We start from the raw sequence: 13,190 nt of genomic DNA, 5'->3' as shown, positions 1-13,190 counted from the left end.
TTATAGTAATGTTTTTGTAACTCCCCATATGGGAACACTTGTGGAAATGTAGTGTGTTTTATACTGGCTTGAGAAGTTTTGGGCACTTGGTTTTGCTGAGTGATAGAGCATTTCTTGTCCAGATATGAAATTAGTGAATGCCTCAGGAATGACAGTGAATAATAACGAATGTCATTTAACCTCTTGATCAGTACCTGTTACCTCAAGTGATCTAAACCATTAAATCTTCCTTCGTTAGAGAACTTATTTCTAAATTAATATAGGAATATTTTAATGACATTTTACTACCCCTTTTGAGTAATTGCTCTTGCTTATGCATCAGTTGTTATTGCCCATTAGACCTAGTTGTTCAGTTTTAAAAATTAAAAAAGCCTTGCAACATAAATTGTTTTGCAAAGGAAAGTGAAATATGGTATTTGTGTACCTTCTGTGTGGATGGGCTACAAAAGTGGTAATTTTTGTCTTTGTACTCTTACAGTAAACTCTTGAAGATTGCAGCCAAAGTTCCGCTCCCTTTGTCTGTTGCGATGCTGGCCTTCGGACGAATGCATTTATACCGAGTGCCCCACTTTGTAACCTTTTCTCTTCTCCTACATGTGCTGTGCTGTGTTGTGTAATGTTCCTTCTACATAGGAAGGACAGTGCACTCAAGAAACTCGACACTGGAGATGGGGCAAATTTCAGCAAAGAAACGCCCAAATTAATGTCATCAGTTGTTTACGTTATGTGGGAAAGAGAACAGAACTGTGAATCCTTTATGAAAAGTTCATGGTTCTGTTCATGTTGCATAGAAAGCTTTTCACATCTTTGTGTCCTGACTCTTAAAATCAAGTGATTTAACTGTGTGTAAGCACATAAATCATACCAGTTCAACATCTCAATATTCTGCCTTGTAGACACTGATATTTCACTATATTGCTTTGTTGAAACAGACTTTTTTTACTCACTGTGCCATACAGTGTGTATGCTCTGAACTTGCATCTCTTGCAGGTCTAAAGTATGCTGGTTAAAACTCAATACATTTCAAGCACACTGTGACTATCACAAAAACTACACAGCCAAGTATACTTTTAATTATTTTATGTACGTTTAAAAGCTGCCACAGTTATGTCTAGACAAACTAGAATGTACTGCTTATATAGAACTGTTATTTCTATCAAATCATTTGTTCAATCAGTGTGATTTGAACATTTGTGAGATTATTAAAAGTCTTACACTTTTTACTTTTTGTGAGAGTGAGAAAACAACAGTATTCTACGTAGCTTTCTATTCAGGAAGGATACCAGCAGATTCATAAACAATTTGCTGTGATGTTGTTTTAAAACATTCAGTTTTCTCTGGCACTTTGAAATTAATCCTTGGACTTTGTCCATATGTAGAAGCTAGCAAACCTTGAGGTGTGGTGTGAGTTAAGGGTGCAGTTGCTGTACTGCACTGTTTCCAAGTAGGCAAGGTAGGCTTTTTTGCTATTGTAAACAGAGAATCAACCATCTCCTAATAATGCCCACACATGAAATGAATATGGAATAGTTACAATATTGTAAACTCCTGCCCTGCCATACAGTGCTAACTTCTGCATGTGGACAAACTCTTAGTAATAGTGGGAAATACTGACCATAATTATTAGCTCTGTATAAACTATTATCTTAGTGCCTAGATGCTACAGTGACTGCCATTTATAATAAAGCCTAAAATAGCTATGTGTAAGGAATTCTGTCCCCTGGGCATGTGTTTTGCCAACAGAAGAAATCTCAGTAGCCATTAGGTTTAAATGATGTATTGATTCTGTGTAGAGATGAGCCTACTCCTTGCTTCTGTGTTAACTGTCTCTGCTGGGTCTGAGATACCTGTTACCTTCATATGGAAATACCAGACCAGCTCAATCATCTTACAGGAATAAAGAGAGGAAGTCTACTGCTCACAGTCAATCAAGTATATTCTTGATACAGTAGTACAGCCAGCCTGACCCTTTAATTTAATTGTATCTCATTAATCTTGCCTGAAGTGCCTCAGTTAGTTCTAACGTGTTTTTAGGGTCCATTCATCTGAGCTGGCTGGAATGACTCAACTCACCCAGGGACTTTCCAGAATGAAGGACAAATGTGAAGTAAGGATGTGTTTTGTTTGCTTATATCCAAATCAGCAGTTCAAGTTATTAGTAAGTCATTAAAACTGCTGTAACTGAGTAAGGCTGTTGTAGTCAGCCAAACCACTGTCACTGTTATCAGTAATCTGTGTGCTGGTATTCTAGTCTTGACCTTTTTAAAAAAAGGTTAGATTATACATAGTGTTGTAAATCAGAAAAGTTATTTGAATTGATAATATCTTGATATTTTCTAATCAAATGTATGCTACAGTATATGTATATAAGAATTTGTGTGACTAAATATACTTGTAGTTAAATCCAACTCTTGGTTTAACTAGAAATTGCTGTTCAATCATAGAAGAATAGAGTAGTTTTTCTACTTGCAAATGGCTGTGAATGAAAGATGGTGGCAGAACTGCATTAGGGCTGTCTGTGAAATGTGCAGGACCTGATTTCTGTGGAAGATAATTTTCCTTGACCTTCATGGTCCTTTTGACTTACTACTGTATTTTACTTCTGATTTTATATTGCAATCTTAATGGTCTCTTTATGCATTAAGCCATTTGCTGGAACTGTTGGTGAAAAGTAATAATCAGAATGAGGAGAGCAAAGTCTCTGCATGTAGTAGCTTTGATAGCTTCCAAAATACACCACAGTGTGAAACCTGCTGAATTAAAACAGCATAGAATAACACCAATTTTTTTTAATTTAACTTTTTTTTTTTTTAAGCTGGAATTCTATTGATAGTTATTAGCACTCTTCATAAAGTAAAGTTCCAGAATCTTGTATATATTCCTGCTTGATTTTCAGGTTGGAGGTAGGAATAGATATTATACTGAGTCTGAGATCCCAGAGGGCAAGAGTTTATCACATCTCCCTCAACACTACCTTTTCTTAGAGATAGTTTACTTTTGGTGGGGAAAGGAGGGGAAATCTTACTCCTACGTTGGATTCATATGCATTGTGTGCCATTTGATAGATTAAAATTGTTGTCAGAGATGTGCATCTGGATTTTGCAGTGATCATGGACTGGACACCTTCATCTGTTTGGCAGATTAGGAGTCTAATCCCAATTAGATCTTTTATATAATCAGTGGATGGTAATAGGATTAGAACAAGTCCAGAGAAAAACCTATCCTGTTCTAAGAGGATGAATTATCCTGCTTGCTGTTCTGGAAGGGACTAGATTTTATGGCAGTCTAAAATTATTTTTCAGGTAAATACAATGATTGATTGTTACTTTTGGACAAGGAGCTTCTGTTAGGCAAATCTGTAGTTCTGCCACTGATCACAATTACCATTTTAGCAGAAATGTAGACTAATCCAATATAAATACTTTTAATTGCATATATGAGGAGGTGTAAGTATTACTGAAATATCCTTTATTATGAGTAGGATGCATTTATAAACAGCTTTTGGCAAATACATTATAATACCTCTTACTACCTTTAGCTAAATTAAAATTCCAGTTTATTCTTCAAATTTTAGACTGTGTAGACTGTGTGGGAGAAGATCAAGACACAAATTAACTTGGTATTTGATATGACAGCTAATTTTCCATGTGTTTGCAAGTTACAAGGTGATGACCTTGTTACTTGACTTTTTTCTGAAATCTGATACATCTGCTTCTAAGCTTTGACAGGACAGAATAAAGTCAATTATGTGCCTGTCAATAAATGTTAACATTTGAGAAACTTTCATTCAAATCAAGTTTATTTCAATACAGTGACAAGTATGTTTAGACTTTATTCGCACTGAGAAAAATTTGCTGACCTTCAATACTCTGAGATATGAAAATGTTTTCGGAAGCTGTTGTGGTGTCTGTACAGAATTGTACTGCTGTTTTAAGTCACTCAGCTACTAGAAAATTGTTGTTGTAAACCAGACTAAATTCTTAATGCTTATTTTTCATTTAATGGTGAATGTTTCTCACTTAATTTACAGCTTTGACATTTTGCATCTCTTTTTTTCTGGGAGCTAATCAAGCTAGCTTTTATAAGCACTTAGCTTGGTACTGTGAAATATAAAATTTTCCTCACTGTTCCTTTAGGGGAGACCTACTTTGTCACCAAAGCTCCCTGCTGCTGTTCTATACCCTCTAGGAAATGTGTGCCAATGAACGACAATTCAAAACTAATTCCTTTTTTATGTTAAAATAAAACAGTTTTTCTGCCTTTTTTTTTAGAACCAGAACTTCAGGCTAGAATATTAGAATCCGTAAAATCTTAAAAAATTTATTTGAAAACCTTTTGCAAAGATTATACTTTCTGATTTATATTGTTATTTATGGAAGAAGGTGTTCAATGCTTTTAATCAGCTCATCTATCCTCAAGCTTAAATAAAAACATTCCAGTTTCTCCTTCCATATGCCGTTATCTTTGGTTTGCAGTGTCCTTCCCCTGTAGTACAAACCACAGTGTTCACAGAACATGAGGCACCATGGCTGGCCTGGTGAAGACACAGCAGCTGTCCTGTAGGTTGTTGTTCTAGTGAAGCTTTGCCTGTTTGTTGAAATACTGGCCAAAACTCTTTTTTCCCTTCAACTTAAATAATTTCAGAGTATATATATTAAGCATCAAATGTGCAAGCGTGTTGGTGTTTAGTTTTACAAAAGGCACTATTTTGGCATCAATTCAGGCTTCAGTATTTTCCACATACATCACTTTGAGTGTGAACAGTATTTGAGACTGCAGCACCTGACAACTGAAATATTTTACAGAAGTCTACAGGTAGTAGACAGGACACATATAATTAGAGTGCCAGACCAAAACTGATATGTGAAATTCCTCACTGTGACTTTAAACTTGTAGCTTTCTAGAGATAAAAATATAGAAAAAAAATACTGTGCCTTAAACCAGTAAATGAATACACTCTTAACTGTTGCCTGTGGACTTCTGTAGCCTTATATTCAATTTTTGAAGTTGACCAAAAATGTTCGTGTGGATCATACTGAAACTCGATTTGGGGAAAATTATTTTGACCCCCTTTTACACTTAGAGAAGTGAAGATTTATGACAAGTACTATATATTTTTGGTTTGGAATCACACCAACCAAAGTTAGAAAGCTTTAACTAACCTTAATTTCTCAAATCTTTTTGTTATGTAGAAAAGAAAAATAAGGAAAAGTAGTCTCAAATATTTGTCTCAACTTTGAAGTCTGTGTGTCAAATTTTTTGGAAACATTTTGTTCTTTATTTTCTTCAAAATAAAAAAAAACAAAACCTCTAATTGTAGTTTAAGCAAAATACTGTATTAAGCCACTGAATATTAAAAATCTGTGCTGGTGTGAGAAGAAAACTAGAAAGGGGTGAGATTAATTGTTTGTGTTAAGACTCCAGAAGTTTTGGATAATAAAGTCACTTTTTAGGAAAAATATTCACATGTAAGTCCCTGAAAATTCATATATAAATTCCCCTTTTTTTGGGAAAAAATGTATACATTGTTCTTCCTAATTCATTAAAGAAAACCAGAAATAGTCAAGATCTTAAAATGTTGTTTTAATACAGTAGAAGATTTCTTACATATATTTTTTTGATATGAAGAGATAAGGAAAAGCCACTGCTGTCTTTCCTCATATGTCTCTAGAGGATTCTTTGTATGTTTTGAACAAACACCCACAGATTGTGACTTCTTCACCTTCCTGTGTTCGTACCATGTAACATGGGATCTTGAAAAACGATGCCATCTCAAAGCTTACTGTTGTACTGTGGGTATTTAGATATGCACACACAATGACTGCATGTCAGCAGATCACACTAGTTGTTTGAAGCAATACAAATCAAAGTTATTAACCTTCCTTTATTGACAACTACCTTGACTGTGGGTGCCACAATGCTGCTGATGCTGTGGCACACCAGATAACATGCAATTTTTGTGTCTTCCCTGCTACTTCCTTCTGTGTGTTCGTTTAGGACTCTTAAAACTCATTCTGGTCACCTAAGTTTTTCTTTTGTGATGATGTTTCAGTAATCCTACTCATTGGTCATTTCCTAGCTACAGGAATGTTCTAGTATTAAAATTTATTGAGAGGGGACAACTACCTTTGTGGCCTTTATATGTGATGATAACTCGAGAAAAACTCTGTAACTTGATTCCCCATCTACCTTTTAATTGTTTTTCCAGGCACAGAGACAGAAGGATGTTGGCAAAAATATCTGGGTTGGGTAATTAGAGGGGAGTTGCTTGTTTGGGTTTAAGAGGACTTAAAACTTGGAAGATCACATACATAATTTTTGGAAAAATCTATCAGAAGCAACCTGTCTTACATGTTTTTAAGTCTTCCACTGTTTTCAGTTCTTACATAGCTACTGTAAACCTGGTGTTGTGTTGTACATGGAACTAACTCTTAATAATTACAGGTTTCTAGAGATGTTGACAGGGTCTTATCTGTAAATGTTTGAATGATGCTATAGTAAATTATTGTGCTTATTAAAATGTTTATAACCAAGTTGTTACAGGTCGTGCCATGCATCATAAGCTTTGGCAAAGCCCTTGTCTTGTGAGATGCTCAGAAAACCTTGGATAGAGGTATTTTCAGCTAATGTTGAAATTGCAGAAAACTGAAATCTCATAGTCTTTAAGAAACTGTGCTTTTAGATACTGCTACTCTTTTGTTGTAGTTGAGGGCAACTTGATTGGGAACTACTCTGGGATATTCATGTTTTGTTTGATGTTTTCCCAGTATGCAATGTATACTTCAAATTTTTTTTATTTGTCTTTTTTTTACCTTAGTGTGCATGACTTAGAGCACATTGTATAGCACATCCCCTGCTAAGTGAACACTATTGTATATTTTCAGATGGTGTCCTAACGTGGTTGCATTAGTACAAATAGCTGCAATTCACAAAAAAGTGCCAGGTACCAGTCATAGTCTGTAGAGTGTTGTGTGACCTGTACTTCTGTTGTACAAACACGCTGACGAGTGTTGTGATGAACGTTTGCCTTAGTCTTTGCTCAGGTACTCATGTGGAGCAGTCTGGTGCTTTTCCTTCTAACTTGTGATACTTGGAATTCTAAGCAGAAAATAAAAATAGCAAACAAAGGCCTTGTGGTTGGAGCAGTGCTTTAAGAGATGCTTTTTTCACCTGTCAAGTAGAATACAATAAAGATCATACTGGATGAAGCCTGTCTCAGTATCTTAACTTGAATATCTTAGGCTTGCTGTCATGAATGGGAAATGCAATAAAATTCAAAATGTTTGGTGAATAATACTGTTTGCATAGAGCATCATATATGTAAAACTTCTCACCTGAACTAATGCATTTTAAATTTCTACCTTTTTGAGGTAAATTTCACAAAACTGAACCAGCAATGCTATGAGCATTTTCAGCTTCAGGACAATTTAATTCAAACATACATGAATATTACTTACTGTGCCATAAGGGTAATATAATTAGTATAGACACTCTGAAGAGATTTGATTTACTGAAGATATGTGTAAAGAAAACTTAATGCTTAAATTGGGGTGCATTTAAAAGGCAGCACACTGACATCTGGCTTTGAAAGCATTTGTTAAACTTAGCTACTGTTCTCAAAGGAGGATGCAATTTTGTTCAATCAGTGTAAGTATACTAATAGTATTTTAATATGAATGTGTTCTGCTTATTTTTGACTTTCTCTGAAGGAAAGAACTGAAATTTAAAAAAAAACCCAAACCCTGCGCATTAAAATGAACCATAAGTCTAAACAGACTTTTAACTCCAATAGTTTCTCAGATTTTTTAGCTGAGGAAGCAACAATACAAGTATGTAAGGATTTTTTTGGTTTTTTTAAAGACAGCTCACAGAAAATATATGCCAACTGCATCTCTTGCATATCTGCATACTTCATCAGTCACCCAGACTGCCTGAATTCCTGCAGTAATAAAGCTTGTTTCAAATTCACAGATGACTTTGGTATGTATTACTAACTGGATATACTGTGTATTCCCCAATTTGTTCTTTATAAAGAAATCAAAGGAATAAATTAATTGAGGGGAAAAAAGGGGCTGTTCTGTTGTTTTCCCCTACCCTCTTCCCAAAGCTGAATAAGGAAATAAAATCTAATCCCAAACTGTAAACCATACCTTTTCCACTTTCTGTCATTTTCTCTAGAGGAGCATATTTCTACTTCTGGCTGAAATCAGTATCTACCTAGAAAATCAATAAAGGAAGTTCCCTTACATTGGGTCCTGCCTATTTAGAAGTTATTCAGTTGCTACTGCTGTGTTCTTGATGAGTCCACTGTCTGGAAGTTGGCTGTTATAAAAAGTAATGGATGGAATTTTGATGGATTGTCTTTTTGAGGGCATGATTTTTTTTTTTTTAATCCATATCTGCAGAATAATACACAAGCTGGATAAATTCTCTTGAATTTTTATATGCTGCTGCAGACTTGAAAATAATACTGCTAGCATTTTGTTTACTGTTTTGCTAATGATGTTTGGATGTCCAAAACTTTGTCTTCTGGAAGGGTGATGGTAGGGTTTTGTTTTGCTTTTAAAATTTAAAACAAAAATGTAAAGCTTCTAGTCAGAAATAAACATCTATAATCTGGATTAAGATAATGATCAAAAATCTTTAGTTTTAACATGTCTATTTAGAGATATATTTTATGTGATACCTAATGAAGTATCATCTATATAGTGGAGGAAACAGTGTAGTGAAATTATAAACAAAAAATATGAGCAGCTTGGATATGAAGAATTCTATGAAATAAGACCAGGGTAAATTAGCATAGTCCTCCTTGTCTTAGTTTCTAGTCTGAGAGGAGGATATTAACTGCTGATAAAATCAGAGTAGGAAGCGAATGCTTCCATTAAAAAGTTATAATTTTGGATATTGAAACAGACCTTACTTTTCTCTCTCTTTTTTTCCAGCATCAAGAAAATGATCCATATCTCATTTGCTTGAGAACCATTAGTCACCATTCTAGAGATATGGCTAATTACCTTTAATTAAAAATAATATTTTGATACAGCTCTGCTATCTCTGCTGGAATTGTTTTAAACTTACTATGTTCTTACCACCAATTTTCTGCAATACAGCTTAGGAGGAATTTGTTCGATAGCAACATGTCTGAAGAGTATCAAGGATGAAATTCTCAAGGGTCTTTATGTCATGGATGGAAATGGAATCATTACTGTATTTTTGAACTCCTGCTAACGTCATTGACACCCACCTACAGTCCACTAGAAATATAAGAGCAGAGATCAGTTTGTTCACAGATTACGGGCAGACTAACCAAGAAGGGGCAAGCCAGAGCCAAATTCACTGGTAAGCTTTATTTTAAAGAATGTGAAAGGGTGAATTTTTTTTCTCCCCTTGGGTCAAGTTGTGAACTGTGTCCCTAGGATATTGTACCCCAGGCTGTGTTGCTATTGCACTTATTATGTAGTACAACTTCATTTAATGCGATTTTAAAAACTGAGCTATCTGGATCTCGAGCCATATTTTTGCATTCTTCTTGGAGCACACAGAGTTCTGATGCTGTAGCTAATCAGCCACTGAAAATGGCTCTAATAACAAATGCAAATTTACAAATGGAGTATTTTCTGTTAAATGTTCTACTAGTCCCTCAGTGTCTAAAAGTAGCTTTGGTATGGGAAACACTTCCTGAGAATAATTTGTTCTTCCTAGTCCCTTAGTACTAGAAAAACAAAAAAGAAAAGCTGGTAACTTTTTTACATGGATGTAATCTGCAGTAGGCAGATTTTCCTTGGATTAGCATGGTTGATTTATGTGTTACTAGTGACAGCTCTGTAGGACTTAAGGAGCATTTATGTTTGTTCTTACAGACTGCTCATCTCCAGCATGTGGAAAGTGGTGCTCCTGGGTGTATACATAGTGTTGGCTGTGAGAGGATTGGCAAAGGGTGCTCCTTTCCAACCAGAAGAAAAATGGAAACCTCTAGATAACCCGAGAAACAGAGACCTGGTAAGGAAATGCTTCAAGAAAGAGAGATAAAGTATTATGTGATTTTTATTTTTTTTTTGTTTTCCATCAAGAGACTTTTTATCTTCTAAATTTAAAGATAATAGGAGTCCATTAGATGAAATGTTAGCAACTGTGCACTTTGTATAGTCAATAACCCTTTTTCAGTCAAGGTGTACCCTTAACTGACGAGACGTTCTCAGTGTGCAGTAGTGCATAAAGCTTCCTTATATCTCCTTCCAGCAGTTTTAGTTTTTAAAAATGTATTTTGATTATACAACTACTTGTTTCATGAAACAGAAGAGGAATGATTACTGTGTTTCTTTCAGATATGTACTCTGATTGCATGTTGTTTCATTAAATGGAAGTGCAAATCCATTCACATCCAACATGTCATGAACAGTGACTAAAGATCTGAAAGTGAATTATAGCTAAGAAAATACCATTATGAGAACATTGGCACAATCTTAAAAAGAATTTGTGAAGGAAAAAACCCCTGTTTCCCATAGTTCTTCCTCACTGTTTTAAGAAGCATCAGTTTCTACTTTTAACTGTTTATAAGGGTACAGTTCAAATCAGTTGCCTACTGTTGCTGACTCCTAGAGAAATGTTTAACAGAACTGTCCTGTTTCCTCTCAGCAAGGATTTGGCTGTGCCTGTTTTATGACAGGATACAGTTTCAATCCCCAGTGATTCAGTGGGAGCATAAAAGAGCAGTGAATAGTTTGTGGTCTTTTGACTTCACATACAAGCCACGGATGGAGTGGGCATGTCTGAATTATGTTGCCTATACTGTATCAATTTATGATCAAAATGTAGAGGGTTTCATTCCACAGAGGAACAAATATTACATCTAATTTGTGTCAGTAGAAATGATTACTCTCCACTGGTGATGCTCTACTTATTTTCACATATGCCATATGCTCAGTTTTTCAGAACGCTCCAGGCTTATTTTTCGGGCAGGGGGCTTGATCTCAGGAAGTTCCCAGCTGCTGTCACTGTGAACAATGAAGGACCAAAGCCTCTCATGTTCTACGCAGATCCAATTGCTTCTGCATTTGCAGATTACGAAGAAAGGAAAAATTCTTTTCCAAATCATTTCAAAGGCTGAAAGATGCTGCTGACCAAGGTAAAAGAGGAGGCCTCGTCCTCTGATGTTGTTACGGGTAACCAAGAGAAAGATTTGGATGCAAGTGATTCTTGCATCTGACTGAAGTGTAAAAACAGCTACTTTTTTAGAAGGAACTAAAAATGTAGTACCTTAACTCTTGACTGAAATGGCTTTTAACTTCTTGAGTTAGAGATTTATGAGGTATTTACTACTTAAATAAAATAACACATGATTCTTGTGCAGACCTGTATAGACTGTGCTTTTTTATTTTCTCTTTTTTTTCTCCCCTCTTTCATGTGGAGAAGCATTCTGAAATTGTACAGGTAATAGGGAATGCAGATTTTATTGAAGTAATTGATACCGGTAAAATTATAAGTTGAGACTAATGGTTTCTTATGCTATATGTGTATTAAGAAAATTAATTTAGACAAAAGATATTGTACTACCCAAGCATACATTATCTTCTACATCTTTGTCCATTGCTGCTGTTTTCCTTATTTCTGCGACTAAAATTGAAGGTTGATAGAAGGATTGCACCTTATCCACATCTCTCCTTAAATGTAAAACAAAATTGAAGTGGGTTAAACTTGTATTATTAATAAATCCAACCTCAATTTATAGGAGGTACTTCTCAGCTATTTTATGTATGAATAACCATACTCTGTAACAAATAAATCCTTTTTTGTGTCTCCTTCTGAAAGTGAATATTGGCAATTCTGAGGAAAGGGGTAAATAATTGTTTTCTTCTGTTTTACAAATAGCTGAGAATTTCAGTAAGATTTGAATCTAAGCACTTTGGTGATTTACTCAGTATCTTAAAGAGCTTAATTTGTCATCAATACTCAGCCTAGGATTTCCATCTCTGTCCTGCTCTCTGCCTGCTTAACCACATTGCTCTTTGTAATCAAAAGTGAAGCTCCACTACTCTTACTATCATGAATCAGAATGAAGACTGCACTCAGATTTTAATACTAAGTTCTCTTTTTGCTGAGCTTTTATGCCGGGGGGGGAAAAAAAGCACCATAGATTGAATATTGTGCATGAAAAATAAATGAAAAGGGACTTTAGAAAGGATGCTGTAGCTCTACTATAAGTCACAGCAGCAATGAGAAAGTGACTGGTGGAAGTAATTCGTCCTGCATAATTCAGGATGGTCACGGCAGTTCTTTTCAGTGTTCTGAGCTGTTTTCTGAAATTTGAGGTCTGCTGTGCTCAGTTGGGCTGTTTCAGCCAGTGTTACCAGGTCTTGGTTTGGATCAGACCTTGGTTGCATATAGATATTTCTGTATTTGTGTCTTTTTTTTTTTTTTTTTGTCTTTTACAGGCTGTAGAACTTCACGCGAAGTGATAACCTTCACAGCAATTTTACTGCTTTGACTTTTTAATTGTTACCTGACAATTTAAAATGTTCTTCACTGTCACAGTTCCTACCTATGGAATGTGATGTCATGCTGTAATTAGCATATATTCTGTCTCTTGACAAATGTGGGCTGTTTGGCTGCAACAGTCGGCTGAGCAGAATTGTGTTTGAGTGTGAATAAACGAGGAGTGCAACAGAGTGCTTGCGATTACTGCTAAGTGTCTTTGTGCAAAACTGAGAAATAAATGTTAGCTTTCAATCTATTAGAACTAGATATGTCCTAAGGTGTTCTGAGGCAATTTTTCAGATACGCTTTTGCTGAAAGCCCTTTCATTTCTCGGGTGGCTGAAGTGAACACTGGCCAGTGGCTGCTTGTGCCTCACCCCCAGCCCCGCACATCCGTTTCTGACCCTGCCCCAGGCAATAAGTCACCTGCACCATCACCGTATCTGTAGATGGAGTTACAAAACCCCTTCTCCTGTAAAATGGTCCCCCATTTCTGCGGAAATAACCTGACACCTGCACTGAGGTCGGTGACAGAGGACTTGCCCTCACCTCCCTGACCTCAGGGCCCGGCCCCTCCGAGGCAGCGACCGCAGCAGTGGCACCGCCCGGAGCCTCCCGAACCGGAGCCCCCCCGGCTCCCGGAGCCCCCCAGGATCGGGATCCCCTCGGGATCGGGAGCCCCTTCAGCCTCCCCCGGCACTGGCGCCGGCCGGAACT

The 13,190-nt window shown here is 36.2% G+C and overlaps 2 protein-coding genes across 4 annotated transcripts in view; both read left to right on the top strand.

The window, feature by feature from the left end:
* Window positions 1-1,708, top strand: part of PGAP1 (post-GPI attachment to proteins inositol deacylase 1) — a 29,872-nt gene extending 28,164 nt beyond the window's left edge. For all 3 annotated transcript variants that reach the window (XM_032693988.1, XM_032693989.1, XM_032693991.1), the window contains one exon: window positions 479-1,708. In XM_032693988.1, the coding sequence (XP_032549879.1) occupies window positions 479-617 (139 nt within the window). In that variant the 3' untranslated portion in view covers window positions 618-1,708. The remainder of the gene's footprint in view (window positions 1-478) is intronic.
* A 126-nt stretch (window positions 1,709-1,834) lies between these two features.
* On the top strand, window positions 1,835-12,727 carry C7H2orf66 (chromosome 7 C2orf66 homolog). Its single transcript, XM_032693992.1, has 5 exons — window positions 1,835-2,107; window positions 7,861-9,339; window positions 9,861-9,999; window positions 10,925-11,125; window positions 12,432-12,727. Exons 3-4 carry the CDS (start codon window positions 9,877-9,879, stop codon window positions 11,105-11,107), a joined length of 306 nt encoding a protein of 101 aa, XP_032549883.1. The 5' UTR covers window positions 1,835-2,107; window positions 7,861-9,339; window positions 9,861-9,876; the 3' UTR covers window positions 11,108-11,125; window positions 12,432-12,727.
* The last annotated feature ends 463 nt before the right edge of the window (window positions 12,728-13,190 follow it).

Source organism: Chiroxiphia lanceolata, chromosome 7, assembly GCF_009829145.1.
Source record: "Chiroxiphia lanceolata isolate bChiLan1 chromosome 7, bChiLan1.pri, whole genome shotgun sequence".
Taxonomy (NCBI): Eukaryota; Metazoa; Chordata; class Aves; order Passeriformes; family Pipridae; genus Chiroxiphia; species Chiroxiphia lanceolata.
The sequence above is the reverse complement of the archived record's forward strand: the minus strand, read 5'-3'. Positions and strand labels throughout refer to the sequence as shown.